The sequence below is a fragment of the Orycteropus afer genome, unplaced genomic scaffold (genome assembly GCF_000298275.1).
Source record: "Orycteropus afer afer isolate SDZICR_OR568_19922 unplaced genomic scaffold, OryAfe1.0 scaffold00017, whole genome shotgun sequence".
Classification (NCBI taxonomy): domain Eukaryota; kingdom Metazoa; phylum Chordata; class Mammalia; order Tubulidentata; family Orycteropodidae; genus Orycteropus; species Orycteropus afer.
This window is the reverse complement of record NW_006921604.1, coordinates 1820703-1837221: the sequence shown is the minus strand read 5'-3', so window position 1 is coordinate 1837221 and position 16519 is coordinate 1820703. Positions and strand designations below refer to the sequence as shown.

Genomic DNA, 16519 nt, shown 5'->3' with positions numbered 1-16519 from the left:
GGGTTTGAACCACCAGCCGTCTGGTTAGCAGGCAAGTGTCTTAGCCACTATGCTACCAGTAGCTTTCAAAATCTGTTGCCCTTAACTTTAAAAGAACTTTGTTTTTTAATCTCCAAGTTAGTTGTTTTTTTTCTCATTATCTCTGTCATTTGTTCATAGACTGAGTTTTACAGGTAAATTGTAAAACAGGCCTCGCATTAGCAGTTCTGTCCTAGAACAGGCACAGCTGAGGGAAGGTCTATGCATATCTTGGGTGGGTTCCTTCGTGGTTCTTTGATTTCTGCAGAGGAAGAATTGGTACGGAGTTAGGACGTAGGAATTCCTCGCTTGATCCTGGCTTTGTTATTTACTACATTTGTGATCTTAAGAAATTTGTTTAAATTCTCTGTGACCCAGTTCCTGATTTGTGAAATGTGATGCTAGTGCCACCTGCTCTGTGGGTGTGACTAGAGTATATATAGTGAGATGTTCTTGATAAGCACAGGCTTTTATGTTTGTTAGTGCTTTGCTCAGGGCCTGACTTTATCTTCCATTATGTTATGTTCTTTCATGAAGAGAGGGCATGTTTAATTATGAGTGGGCCCTATGTCCCATGGAAAGATTTCTTTACTCACTAAAGCCATGATGAGCTTAAAGAAAGAAATAAAGGACTAAGTTAAGTCTTTATATAATTCAGATTCTTCAGTATCCTTTGCTCCCTAGAAAGATGGGGCCAAGATAGTATCTTTGCTAGTTATCCAATTATTTTACTCAGTTTTCCACTTTGATTTTTAGTGTGGGTCTGGCTCATTCATAACATATTTATTGAAAAGATGTTTGGTTCAAGATTATTTCAAGGTAAGTTTCCTTAGAGATGCATTTTAAAAGGAGCTTAAGTTCTGGTCCTTAAACCCCCTTTTGAATTAACTGGAATATGCCTTGAAGGTTGCATTCTAACAACTGTGCACTGCCCAGTAGTACCTTAGAGGTCTCCTCAGAGAGGCCAACAGCAAGTAGTGTGACTAGAAAGAGACCAACTCAGGCCAGCCTGATGTCTGAGCACCCCTGCGTCCTTACAGAGATCTGGACTAAAGTACTAGCCTTTCTAAGTAGAGCTTATTCCAGAGAGATAGTGCTAGGAATGGAAACTGACCCTCTGTCATCCACCAGGCTAATCAAGACAAGTCCAGAATTGTCTGAGTCCTGCACATGGTTTCCTGAGTCCTATGTGATATATCCAACTAATCTCAAGACTCCAGTTGCTCCAGCACAGAATGGAATCCACCCACCAATCCATAACTCAAGGACAGATGAAAGAGAATTCTTCCTGGCTTCTTATAACAAAAGGAAAGAAGGTGGAGAAGGCAACATTTGGATTGCAAAGTCATCAGCTGGTGCCAAAGGTGAGTTGTCATTGCTGTGCCCTTCTCCCTTCGCTGTAGGTTCCCATCATGCTTTGTTTAAATCACGGGTTAGATTTAATGATGTCTTTAGATGGATGACCCTGTTGTAATCTGAATCCTCAAGGTTAGAGATCATTCAAGCTATATAGTTTTAGATACCCATCTATCTACTGATGACTTCTAAACATTGTTACAGTCCATATCTTTCCCCTTGAGCACCAGATCCAACAGCATCCTTGGCATCTCTAAAAGGCATTTCATACATAATATGCTGGATACAGAACTCTTCATTTCCTTCCCAACTAGATCCACCCCGGCATATTCATCTTTCAGTCTTTCCCACTTTATAAATGATCCCACTAGTCACCTGTCTCTGAAGCCCAAAACCTGTAAGTCATCCTTACATGTTCTTTTCTTTACAATCTATGCTTAATGCATCAGCAAGCCTTGCTAGCTCTACCTTCAAAACACATTCTGAATTAGACTTGACTTGTCATTTTCACTGCTCCCACTCTGAGTCAGAGCTGCCATTCTCTCCAGCCTATGTGACTACACACTGCCTCCTCACTGGCCTCCCTTACAGCAGTTCTCCTCCTCTCAGCCGGAGTGATGTTTTTACATCGTGATCATGTTTCTCCCCGCACAGCACTTACCAGCTGGCTTTCCAATGCAATTAGAATAAATTCCAGATTCCTAATGGTGGCCTGCACCATCTGACATTTGCCCATATCTCTGATCTCACTTCCTTCTATTCTTGGCCTTGATTATTCTACTATAGCCACAAGTCTACAAGTCTGCCTAACTTGTCTCCCTAACATTCCAAACTTATACCTAAAATGTGTTCACATGAAATCTTTTCTATTTCTGTCAGCTCAAATGTTGCCTAGTCAGAGAAGGCTTTTCTAATCTAAAATAGACTCAAAGCCCATTGCTTTCTATCTTTTAATTCTGCTTTATTTTCCTTCCTTGCACTAACCCTTTCTTAGCACTATTCTACATGTTTGTCTGTCTGTCTATTCTATCAGAATGTAGGTTCCATATAAACACAGACTGTGTCTTGTTCATCTCTGTATCCCACCCTCTGTAAAACCAAAACCACTGCTGTCGAGTTGCTCAGTCCACCCCACTATAAGCACTCAGTAAATGTGTGACTCATAGAAAGGAGTAAGTTTTATGCTATTAACTTAGGCTTAAAATATAGGCTGTTCCCAATGTGATCAGTCTTTCTATATAATTACCATCATATGTTCTTTTAAAACCATTCCATTTTGAACTTCTTTTGTTCCCTGAAAGGCCATTGGTACTCATTTCTATTCCTGATCCAGTTGACCTCACCTTCCTTTCCACCAACCATGAAACAGGACAACCATGCTCCTGAAAGTGGGAGATCTGGAGTCCTTCCACAAGCCAAGTACCTAACCTACTTCTCTTTCCCCTATTGTGACCTCAAGTAAACCAAAAATCTAAACTCACTGCTGTCGAGTCAGATCCAACTCAGTCACCCCATCAGGTTTCCAAGGCAGTATCACTATGGAAGTAGATTGCCCAATCTTCCTTCTGAGGAGTGGCTGGTGGATTTGAACCTCTAGCCTTCTGGTTAGCAGCAAATGCCATAGGCACTATGCTACCAGAGCTCCCAAATACTACTTCCTAATTTAGTGCTAATGATAAATGGAGGATTTAGAAGAGGAAATTGTTGTTGTTGCTTTCAAGTTGACTCCAACTCATAGCAACCTTATATATAACAGAATAAAACATTGCCCGGTCCTGCACTATCATCATGATCTTTGATGCCCATTGTTGCAGATAATTTGTCAGTCTGTCTTATTGAAGGTTACCTTCATTTTCACTGACCATCTACACTTTACCAAACATGATGTCCTTTTATAGTGATTTCTCTTTCCTGATAACATGTACAAAGTAAGCAAGATGAAGGTTTGCCATCCTTGCTTCTATAGAGCATTCCAGTTGTATTTCTTCTAAGACTGATTTGTTTTTCCTTCTTGCAGACCACAGTATAGTCAGTATTCATTGCCAATACCACAGTTCAAATGCATCTGTTCTTCTGTCTTCTTTTTTCACTGTCCAGCTTCCATATGCATAGGAGGCAATTGCATAGTCCATGACTTAGGTCAGAAGCACCTTGTCATCAAAGTGACATTTTTGCTTTTTAACACTTTAAAAAGCATCAGTTATGCCCAATGTAATACATCATTTGATTTCTGGACTACTGCTTCCACAGATGTTGATGAAATTTTGACAACTTTAATAGATACTCAGTATTCCACTTTCCTCCTGTAGATTTGAGTTCAGAGTCAGGATTCCCATTATGAAGACATCTAATGTCAAGGAGCCTTGATTGGAGTGAAAACCCAGAGTAAGTCAGGGCCCTTGGCTGAAAGTCCTGTCAACTCATGGCAGTGATCCCACCTGTGTGGTCCCTGGACTCTTACCAATATAAGACAGAGTGACACTATGTAGTAGGGAGAGGAGAATAAAGAATGAAATGCCAAACAAAGAAGACCTTTTGCTTTAGGAGTTGAGAACAGTGGTCTGTATTCATTTTGTTTGCAACGACAAAGTAAAATTAACAGAATGAATGAATGACTCTTATCCTTGTTAAACAAATATTTATTTAGAATTTACATGCTTGGTATAGTGGACTCAACTTTCAGAATATATCCGGAATCCAGCCACTGTTAAACCACCTCTACCACCCATCTCTGATCTAAGCCACTCCACCTCTCATCTGGAGCATTGCTATCCCTGTCCTTCTGCTCTTGGTCTTGCCATGGAGTCTGTATGCAGCACAGAGTCAGAGATGCTACTGAAGCACAAGTCACACTATGTCATACATGCGCTCAGTGCTCTCTCCCTAGTGCCAGGGTGGAACCTGGTGCTGAGCAACAGTCAATGTATGTATTGAATAAATGAACGGATGGATGGATGGGTGAGTGAAGGAGTGAAAGAAACAATTATAATTGCAGGTACTGGGACAAACAAGATAGGCATCACTTTGTGCTCTCATGAATTCACATTCCTAAAAACTTGGTCTTGGGAAATAATTAAGAAGAAACAAGAGTAAAAAGTAACAGCAAAGATGTTTATCACTGTATTATCTATAAAAGCAAAATATTATTTAGAAATAACTTTATTATTTAGCAATCCATAAACATACTTGTCATTTTTCTTACATCAACATAATGGTATATTTTTCAGCCACTAACATTAATTTTGGAGGTTTTAAATCAGGAAAGGTATGTGTCAGGACTTTATCCTTTCATCATACTGATGATGAGCAAATAATCTGAGAAAGTGGATTATAAGAAGAAGAACACTGCATCAGGATTAGAGGAAGACTGATCAACGATCTATAATATGTAGATGACACAACCTTGCTTGCTAAAATCAAAGAGGGCTTGAATCAATTACAGATGAAGAGCAAAGACTACAATCTTCAATATGGATTACACCTCCATATTAAGAAAACAAAAATCCACACAACTGGACCAATAAGCAACATCATGATAAATGGAGAAAATAATGAAGTTGTTAAGGATTTTATTTTACTTGGATCCACAGTCTACATCCATTGAAGCAGCAGTCAGGAAATCAAATGACATATTACATCGGGCATATCTATTGCCAAAGACCTCTTCAAAGTGGTAAAAATTGAAGATGTCATTTTGAAGGCTAAGGTGCACCTGACCCAAGCCATGGTATTTTCAATCAAATGCTAACTTCATTTGCATTTGCAAGTTGGACAGTACATAAAAAAGACTGAAGAAGAATTGATACTTTTGAATCATGATGTTGATGAAAAACATTGAATATACCATGAACTGCCAGATGAATGAACAAATCCTTCTTGAAAGAAGTATGGCCAGAATGCTTCTTAGAAGCCAGGATGTTGAGATTTTTGTCTCATGTGCTTTAGACATGTTACCAAGAGGAACTAGCCCATAGAGAAGGACATCATGCTTGGTAAAGTCATCCCCCCCCCCCCAAAAAAAAAAGGAAGACCCTCAACAAGATGGATTAACACAGTAGCTGAAACATTGGGCTCAAAAATAGCAATGATTTTAAGGATGACACAGGACTCGCAGTGTTTCGTTCTCCTATATGTTGCTGTGAGTCTTTCAGTTGCTATGAGTTAGAACTAACTTGATGGCACCTAGCAACGACAACATAATTGTGAAGTCAATATATTTATAATATAAAATGAAAAAAGAATATGAAATGAGTTCATTTAATTGAACCAGTATTTGCCCATATATACAGGAAAGTAATATGAAGAAATAAAAATAATTATGTTAGGAAATAAGATTATGGGTAACTTTTCCAGTTCTCTCTGATGGCATGTGTTTTCAGTGGTAATAGTTTTAAAAAGTTATACAAATATCTATTTCCCCCTCTCAATAGAGGACAGGCTCACCTAAAGCAAAAATGAAGAAAGGAAGATGCAAAAAGAGTTTCGCTCATAAAAGGGCAGAGACTTTTCACAGCCTTGTCCCCAGTGGTGTTATCTCCAGAAGTCATCCTAGTTTCAGGATTTAGAGCTGTCATAATTTGAGAAATGGCTGAATAAAAGAATTAAGAGAACTGTGACAAAAGTGAGCCCTCCAAACTATGCCAGAGAAGCTGCTGTCCTAGATATTCTCTGGGCTGGGATGCTTTCTTTCTTGAAGAATCTGCTCAAAAAGCTGTGGTATGGGCAACCAGCAGCATGATGTCATTCCCGTAAGAACACTGGGATTCATGGGGTTACCTAAGCCGAGATTTTCTCCTTCTGTCCTAGATATGAACACTTGAGGTTCAGATGTCTTCAGGAAATCATTAGTTTTTCTCTCTATTGGACTAATAAAAAGCTATCTCTCTCTCTCTCTCTCTCTCTCTCTATATATATTTATTTATTTATTTATTTGTTGTTGTTACAGGCCATCGAGTCAGACCTGACTCATAGCGACCCCTCCTTGGGTTTCTGAGACAGTATGATTACAGAAGTAGATTGCCCCATCTCCTTCCGAGGAGTAGCTGGTGGGTTTGAACTGCCAGCCTTCTGGTTAGCAGTCAAGTGCCTTAGACACTATGCTACCAGAGCTCCTATATTATATATATATATATATATTTCCTAACCTCCTTCCTGTTATTTTTTTCTACCTACTGTTATTGCAGTCAAGTTGATTTCAATTCACAACATCTCCATGTGAGAGGGTAGCACTGCCCCATATTGTTTCTATAGTGTTCTATACGGAAACAGACTGCCACATCTTTATCCTGCTGGTATGTTCAAAATGCTGACCTTTTGGTAAGCAACCAAGCACTTAAGCACCATGCCACCAGGGCTCCTTCCCTTCCCTGGTAACCACTAATAACCTTTGGTTTCTATATATTTGCCTATTTCATGTAAGTGAGATTATACAATATTTGTCATTTTTCAACTGACTTATTTCACTCAGCATTGTTTTCAGGGTTATTGTAGTATGCGTCAGAGCATTTCTTTTTATGGCTGAGTAGTATAAAAGTAATGTTTTGGAATGATATTCTAGAAGTAGAATGTAAGGAGCTCTACCGAAGATTTGGCAAGAGGAAATAAAAAGGAACTAGAATATCTGATGTGGTTCCTCAGAGAGATGAAATAGAATGAGTGATGTAAGTAGGAAAAGCAGGAAAGCGAGTTAACCAAGTTGATTTGTAGTTTCTTGTGCAGGAGACTAACCAAATAGTGGAACAAGTGACGAAATGGGGTACTCGAGAAAGGGGGTTGAATTTTAGAAAATATAGATTATTAAATTCATTAATTAAATTAAATTAATTTGTACTGAAAGCATGAGACCCATGCGAAAATGAGCTATAAATCTAAAGCATACTTGGGGTGGGGTGGTAGAACTAATAAGTGAGTTCAGCAAGTTCACAGGATATAAGATCAACACAAAGTCAGTCACATTTCCAGGCTTGTAAGCTGAACATTTACATTAGGTAGATACACTCTTTGGAGAAAACAATCATGGGAGAATAGAAGGGCTATGTATCCACAGGGAGATAACTTGGGGGGCAGGAGTGCATGGGAGGGAAGGACACAGGGAAGAGGTAACTATGGGGAGGAAATAGGAAGAGAACTATTGCATTGTGGGAAATTGCATTCAATGTCATGAGACAAAGTGTATGTGAACTGCTGTATGGAAGATGAGTTTGCTCTGTAAACTTTCACCCAAATCACAGTTAAAATAAATAAATAAATAAATCTGTCACATTTCTACATACTAACAATGAATGTGCAGAAACTGAAATTAAAAATTCAATACCATTTATAATCACTCCATGGAGAATGAGATACTTAGACATAGACTTAACAGAATACGCAAAGGATCTATAAGCTGAAAATTACAAAACAATTATGAATGAAGTCAAAACCCATAACAACCCCCTGCCATTGAGTCGATTTCAACTCATAATGGCCCTATAGGACAGAGCAGAACTGCCCAGAGGATTTCCAAGGCTGTAAATCTTTATAGAAGCAGACTGCCTCATCTTTCTCCCACGTAGCAGCTGGTGGGTTTGAACCACCAAACTTTTGTTTAGCAGCCAAATGCTTTAACACCTGCACCATCAGAGCTCTAAAGGACCTAAATAAATAAATAGACATACCATGTTCACGGATTGCATGATTCAACATAGTAAAGATGTCATTGATCTATAAGTTTTCTATAAATTTAATGTAAATTCCTATCAAGATCTCAGCAAAGTTTTTGTAAACATAGATATACAGCTTCTAAAATTCATGTGGAAAGATATAGGCCTTAGAATAGCTTAAAGAATTTTGAGGACTAACAAAAAAAAAAAAAAAAAAAAACCACCAATAAAGTGGAAGAAACCACTCTACTTAATATTAAAAAAAAACAAAAAACTAGTTGCCATTGAATCGATTCTGACTCATGGCCACGCCATGTGTGTCAGAGTTAAACTGTGCTCCAAAGGGTTTTCAATGGCTGATCCCACACACACACACGATTATGGGGTTTATTAGGGAAGTAGTAAGTTACAGTTCAGGATCAAGAATGCTCAGGATACAGTTCTCCCATCCAGACAGGCTCCCTTCAGCTGTTCCTAAAGATAAGTCTCTCTCTGGCCCTTGGCCCCTCAGCCTGGCTTCTACCTCATGGGAATTAGCTTTTGGCTGGTCCTGATCCAGTATCCCCTCCTGCAGTTAGATAGGTTCTGATGATGCTACTATGGCCACCATTTTACAATAAGGATGTGAAAAAATTGGAACCCTGATCCGTTGCCAGTGGGAATGTAAAGTGGTACATCCATTTTGCAAAAACAGTTTTGACAGTTCCTGAAAAAGTTAAACACAGAATTACCATATGATCTAACAATTCCACTGCTAGGTTTATACCCAAGAGAATTGAAAACATATGTCCATATGAAAACATGCATGCCAATCTTCATAGCAGCATTATTCATAACAGCCAAAAAGTGGAAACGACCCAAATGCCCATCCACTGATGACTGGATAACCATACAATGGAATATTATTAAGCCACAAAAAGTAGTGAAGTACCGATGCATACTATAACATGACTGAACTTTGAAAACTTTATGTTAACTGAAAGAAGCTGTACCCAAAAGCCAACATATATATGATTCCGTTTATATGAAATACCCAGAATAGGGAAATCTGTAGACACCGAAATTAGATAAATGGCTGCCAGGAGCTGGAGAGAGGAAGGAATAGCATGTGACTGCTAATGAGGTTTTGGGGGGAAGTAGTAAAATGTTCTAAAATTAGATTGTGATAATGGTTGCACAAGTCTTGAATATACTGAAATCCAATGAATTGTACAATTTCAATGAATGAATTTCATCCCTAGATGGTGCAGATGGTCAATGCACTCGGCTGCTGACTGAAAGGTTGTAAGTTCAAGTTCACTCAGAGGTACCTTGGGAAAAAGCCTATTTCTGAAAATGCAGCCATTGAAATTGTATCTCAGTAAAGTTGTTAGAATGATATTGTATCATTTGTTTAATATTGATGGACACTTAGAATGTATTTAGTTTTCTTTTTCTATTATAATTTTGCAAGGAATTTACTTGTACATTTGTCTTCATGCCCTATCTTTCCTGATATTTCCATAAAATATAGTCTTAGAAGTAGGTTTATTGGTCATAGGCAGTGCCTAAGGTATTTGACTGCTAACCAGAAGGCTGGTGGTTCAAACCCACCAGCCACTCCTCAGAAGGAAGGTTGGGCAATCTACTTCCATAGTGATACTGCCTTGGAAACCCAAGGAGGTGTTGCTATGAGACGGGTCCAACTTGACGGCACATAACAACAACAACAAATCTCACAATAACCAGTTGTATAGTAGTGTCTTATTTAGGGTGCTTAGATACTTCTGAATATCTGTAAAAGTGAAGTTTCAGGTACAGTCCTATGTGAAAACCAAAAAACCAAACACACTGCCATGGACTCGAACCCAACTCATAGGGGCCCCCACCTTGGATTTCCGAGGCGGTATCACTACGCAGGTACATTGCCCAACCTTCCTTCCGAGGAGTGGCTGGTGAGTTTGAACCACCAGCCATCTGGTTAGCAGTCAAATAGTTAAACAACCCTGGGTGCTCTTGTGGAGGAAGGGGAAGGTGTGAGAGATTTAACGGGAAGGGAAGGAGAAGGAAGGGAGTGAGCAGGCCAATAAAAGCACCCTGTGGGGGTTTCTGCTGTCATTGTTTCCTTCTTGGCTTTGTAAAGAGCTTTTCCTCTTGGGATGAACTGAACTAGTTTCTGTTTTGATTTTGCTCTGCTAGGTGAAGGCATCCTCATCTCCTCTGAGGCTACAGAGCTTCTGGATTTCATAGACAACCAGGGCCAGGTGCACGTAATCCAGAAATACCTTGAGCACCCTCTGCTTCTTGAGCCAGGTCATCGCAAATTTGACATTCGGTAATGTATCAGTGTCTGAGGTTCTTGTTTTTATGAATCTGAAAAAGTGATACAGTGTATGGTGAGGAGGGTAGCATGGAGTATATTGAAGTATTTGTGTTTAATGTGTTACCAAAATGAAGCACAGGTGAATGAAACTGGGCTTCTGTACCTAGTTTTCTATTTTCATTCTTTTTTTCTTTCTGAAGAATTTTAGTAAGATTGTCGACTTTCTTTTTCCATATTCTCTTTCACTAAAATGTGGTTCCACAAAAAAGAGTGTAAATGTATGGGGCTTGCTTATGCAAGACGATGCAAGATGTACAGAGAATACATAATTTAGACATAACAGATCATGTGACTCTGCCAAATAATATGTCCTCATTTCATTATTTGTGTCCCTTTTTTTTTTTTTGGACTTATGTTTTTTATGGAGGAACACATCACCACATTTGGAGTTTAATATTTGGAGTTAACTTCTAAGCAAAGGACTTGTCAGTGGACAAAGAAATTATGTGGTGCTTTCCAGAGCTTGCCCTTGACTTTGCTGTCATCTTCTCATTGAGGACTGTTTTGGCTTCTTGATGCCTTCATTATGACTTGCCACTTCCTGAATATCAGTCCTGTCATATTAGCTCCAGAATTAGACACTTGGAATAGTTTCCTCTTAAGATTATTATAAGAGCAAACATTGCAAGTGTAAGTGGCCTCAGGCTAACCTTGAAAACTAATCCATCCAAATCTATTCAAAGTGTTGAATCTTTTGAATGGATCAAAGTCATCTTGTCATTTATGATGAAATATTTTGTTTTTCTGGTTATCGTGGTGACCCACTATCTTGATTAACTGTCACAGTTTACCTCGTACAATTTTAGAATTTGCTTCCTTCCCCTACTCTCCCCATCCCCAGGAAAAAAGTCAAGGTGTGGAACTTGATCCATACAATATGGGGGAACTTTGAATGACTTGTTTTTGTTGAATTGCAGGAGCTGGGTCTTGGTGGATCATCAGTATAATATCTACCTCTATAGAGAGGGTGTGCTTCGGACTGCTTCAGAACCATATCATGTTGATAATTTCCAAGACAAAACCTGCCATTTGACCAATCACTGCATTCAAAAGGAGTATTCAAAGAACTATGGAAAGTATGAAGAAGGAAATGAAATGTTCTTTGAGGCGTTCAATCAGTACCTAATAAGTGCTTTGAATATTACCCTGGAAAGTACTATCTTACTACAAATCAAACATATCATAAGGTAATTGTATCTTTTTTAGGTTGTCTGTTTCTTAATGAAGAAGCTTTAGGAGTTTGTGCCTTTCAAGAAATTAGTCCATTTAAGTTGACAAATTTATGAGCAAAGATTATTATACCATTCCCTTACTATTCTTTTAATGTCTGGAGGTTCTGTAATGATGTTACTTCCTTCATTCCTGATATTGTAAGTTGTATCTTCTCACTAGTTAACTTGGGCAGATTGTCTATAGGATTTTCAATTTTATTCATCTTTCCAAAAACATCAGCTTTTGGGTTTCATTAATTTTCACTGTTGCTTTTGCTTTCAATTTTTATGATTTGTTCTCTTTAGTATTTCCTTCTACTTTTTTTCAGTTTATTTTTCTTTATCATTTTTTTTTAAGGTGAAAATTAGATAATTGATTGATGATATTTCATTTTTTTAAATATAAGCATTTAATGCTATCCATTTATAAGCACTGTATTAGCTTCATCTTACTGATTTTGATGTTTGATTTTCATTTTACTGAAATATTTTCTAATTTCTCTCATGACTTCATCTTTGATTCATGTGGTAATAAGTTTCTTGTTTAGTTTCCAAGTATTTGGAGATTTCCAGGTATCTTTCTGTACTGATTTCTACTTTAATTCTATTAGAGGATATACTTTTCTATGGTTTCATTTCTTTAAAGTTCGTTAAGGTTTATTTCATGGCCCACCATATGGGGTTTATCTTATTGAATGTCCCATGTATAGTGAAAAGAATGTATATTCTACTCCTGCGGTGTAGTAAATTACATGGTATGGCTTTTCTAGCCATAGTATTTATAACTCCCACTTTGCCGTGAGTAACTGAGAAGCTGATTGTTAAAGTTATCCACCTGGGGCAGCACAAAATAATCTTCTGGGAAGTTTGCTGTCTCTCGGGTGTATAGAATTCTGGTGTTGGAATTGGTTGGTTTTGACCACTCTGCCAGGCTCAAAGAGGAGCCTCCTAGAGGCAAAAGGAGAGTCTCTCTGACTGCTGGCTGAGAGAGATGTGCTGCTGACACGTGGCTGAGAGAGAGAGAGACATGAGAGAGATGCACTGCTGAAAGAGGAATGTGCTACTGAGAGACGGCCAGCTGTTGAGAGAGATAGCCGGCTGAGAGAGACTGAGCATGCTCCTGAACTTGAATTGTAGCCTGTTGCTTCCCTAATAAATATAATCTGTGAGTTCTGTGTGGCCACTGCAGCAAATTACTGAACCCAGCAGAGAGGTGGTGGGTGCTGTGGAGGAACAGTTGGTGTTAAGGTTAGTAAGAGGGCTAGAGGGTGGCAGCCTGTCTGGACTCATAAGAACAGGCTTTAGGCTGCTAATGGTGATTCTGTCTTCCTCTTGTGAAGTTAGAGGAGGTCAGGTTGTCCCTTTAGCAACTACTGTTGGGTGGAGCTTTCTATAAATGGCAGTTAAGTCAAGGTGGTTGATAGTGCTTAAGTCTTCCATATCCTTGCTGATTTTCTGTTCTACTTGTTCTGTCACTGAAGCAGAAGTATTGAAGTATCCAAACAGAATGATGAATTTGTCTCTTTTTCTGCTTTATCAGTTTTTGCTTCATTTATTTTGAAGCTCTATTGTTTATCACATATATATTTAGTAGCATAGTGGCTAAGACACTTGCCTGCTAACCAGACGTCTGGCGGTTCAAACCCACCAGCCACTCCTCGGAAGGAAGGTTGGGCAATCCTACTTCCGTAGTGATACTGCCTCGGAAACCCAAGGAGGGGTCACTATGAGTCGGGGCCGACTCGATGGCACATAACAACATAACATAACATGTTGTCTTCACGAATTGGCTCTTTTATCATTCTGTAATTAATGTCTGTCTTTATCTGTGGTAAAATTCCTTATTTTGAAGTCTACTTTGTCTGATATTAATTAGCCACTGTAGCTTTCTTTGATTAGTGTTTGCATGGTATGTATTTTTCCATTCTTTTATTATATTCTATTCACTATATTTACAGTGAGTTTCTCATAGACAGTGTATAGTTGGCTTTGGTTTTATTTTTTAGTTTGATATGACAATCTGTATCTTATAATTAATGTGTTAATACCATTTACGTTTAGTATAATTATTAACAGGAGCTCAGGTAGCATAGTCCCTTAGGCACTTGACTGCTAACCAGAAGGCTGGTGCTTCAAACCCACTAGCCACTCCTCGAAAGAAAGGTTGGGCAATCTACTTACATAGTGACACCACCTCAGAAACCCAAGGAGGGATCGCTATGAGTCGGGTAGGACTCGACGGCACATAACAACAACAACAACAACATAATTATTAATATTATTAAACTTACATCTACCACTTTATTATTTGTGGTCTCCTTTTTTGCTTCTGATCTTCATTTCTTCCTTTCCTGCTATCTTTTAAATTATTTGAGTATTGTTAGAGTTCTGTTTCAGTTTATTTGTTGAGTTTTTGGCTCTATTGCTTTGGATTATTTTTTAGTGATTGCTCTAGGAATTAATATATATGTACCTGTCTTAGTTACCTTGTGCTGCTATAATGTAAATACCACTAATGGATGACTTTAACAAACAGATTTATTCTCTGGACTTGACTAGAAGTCCAGATTCATGGCACCAGCTCTAGGAGAAGGCTTTTTCTCTGTCAGCTCTGGAGGAAGGTCCTTATCTCCTTTCAACATCTATGGACACGACATTCCTGAAGATCTCCATCTGTTTTGACATCAGCCTTCCCCTGGGTCTATGAGGTTCTTAGCATAGGAAGTCCAAGTCCAAAGGACACATTCTACTCCTGGCTCTTCTTTCTTAGTGCTAGTGGGTTCCTTTAATCTCTGCTTGCTTGTTTAATCTCTTTTACTCCTCAGGTGAGAATGACTCAAGATACAGTTTAGTTCTGTAGATTGTATCTTGTTTTCAGGCTGAAGAACCTCCTTTAGCATTTCTTTTAGAGCAGGTCTGCTACAGCTAAATCCTCTTAATTTTCTATCATCTACGAGTGTCTTTATTTCATCTTATTCCTGAAGGATCTTTTTCATTTGATCTAGAACTCTTATGTTGACAGTTGTTTTTTTTTTAATCAGCATTTGAAATATTTTTTTTCATTGTCTTCGGGCCTCCAGAGTTTTTAATAAGAAATCTACAATCATTTTCATTGTTGTTCACCTGTAAGTGATGTACTGTTTTTCTCTACCAGCTTTCAAGACTTTTTCTTTATATTTGCTTTATTAGCAGTTTGATTTTTATGTGTCTGAGAGTGATTTTCTTTGAGTTTATACTGTTTGGGGTTTATTAAGCTTCTTGAATCTATAAATTTATATCTTTTACCAAATTGGGTAAATTTTCAGCCATCATTTCTTCAGATACTTTTTCTGCACCAATTTCTTTCTCCTCTCTTTCTGAGATTACAGTTGTTACCAGAGCCATCAAGGGAAATGCTAATGCCAAGTCGGATGGTGAAACAGGAAGGACTTTTATTTTTGTGTCCTCACACAGACTCAGTGGATTCACATCCATAGACTGAACTCTGAACAAAGGTCACATGGGGCCTTTATGGGGTTCTTTTTCCAGGGTATTCGGGGTAAAAGGGTGATTGGTTATCTGCAAAAAGATGCCAGCTAGCAGTTTTTACAGAAGCAAAAAACATGCTTGACAGGAAGAGAGGAGGGGGAGTATGAACAGGGGAAGAAGGCATGGGGAGCAGGGCCAAGGAATTTTCCACTACATGGTTTTTCAAGCCAGCCTGATATGGATGTGTCTGGCCTCACAAGTTGTTTCACTGCTCAACAAAATTTCCTTACTTAGGTTAGGCACAGGTTATAATTCATTGTTAATGCTTCTTAAATTCTCCTCTCTCGCCTCACAGTGACACAAATATTAAGACCTTTTGCGATTGTCTCACAGATCTTTGAGTTTTTGTTCATTTTTTCCAATCCTTATATGGGAGAATTTCTATTTTCAAGTTCACTGACTTTTCTCTGTCTTCTCCGTTCTGCTAATGAGCCTATCCACCATATTTTTTTTCAAATTTTATTCAAAATTTTATTTTATATTTAAAAAACCCCAAAAACTTAACTGCCGTCAACATACATATATATGGATGTGTGGGTGTGTTTGCAGTTCTTAAATTCTATTTGGCAATTTTTTAGTTCTGTTTCTCTGCTGAGATCTTATGTATATCCATTCATTTCAAGTATGTTTACTTTTACCTCATGAAGCATAGTTATAATAGTTACTTTAAGTTTTTGTTTTACAGTTCCAACATCTGGGTCATTTGGGAGTTGGATTGGCATTTGTTGATTTTTTTCCCCCCTTCAAATTTGTTCTGGTTCTTTGTATGTTTAGTAATTTTAAATTGTATCCTGGACATTTGGAATATTGTGCTATGAAGACTTTGGGTAATATTAAAATCCCTAGAGATTATTGACTTTTTATTTTGGAGACAATCAGACCAGTTAAGTTCAAATCACAGCTTCTGTTTCACCTTCTGTGTGTGGTGATTCCAATGTCATTTTAGTTTTCAAAGTCTTGTATTTCTCCTGTGCATACACTGCTAAGGAATAAGCCCAGAACTTACATTATACACTGAATTAGGAGATCTCCTTCTCAATTCTATGGGATTCCTTTATAGTCTCTGATTTACAGGGGCCTATTGTCCCAGACCTTGAGTCAGAAAGATGGGGTTTCTTTCAGAGCTTCAGCTGCTCAGATTGCCAGCACAATTACAGCTGCATTACTAGAAAAAAGAGATGGAAAAATGGGATTCCTTCCAAGTCCTTGAACCACATAGTCCTTTGTCCCAGTTCCTCTGACCAGAAAGACAGAGTTTCTCCTAGGGTTTTACCTTCTGGTGCCACAGCTCCAATAAGAAGCTATCTTCAAGCAAAGCACTATTGAAGAAGAACAACAAAGTAGGAGGTCTCACACTGCCAGATCTCAAAACCTACTATACAGCCACAGTAGTCAAAACTGCC

The 16519-nt window shown here is 38.4% G+C and overlaps 1 protein-coding gene across 1 annotated transcript in view; it reads left to right on the top strand.

Moving 5' to 3' along the window:
- TTL (tubulin tyrosine ligase) overlaps positions 1–16519 on the top strand; it is a 47199-nt gene that overhangs the window by 10321 nt on the left and 20359 nt on the right. Inside the window, exons 3-5 of the mRNA XM_007959407.2 lie at positions 1150–1382; positions 10194–10329; positions 11295–11564. Coding sequence (XP_007957598.1) covers positions 1150–1382; positions 10194–10329; positions 11295–11564 — 639 coding nt within the window. The remainder of the gene's footprint in view (positions 1–1149; positions 1383–10193; positions 10330–11294; positions 11565–16519) is intronic.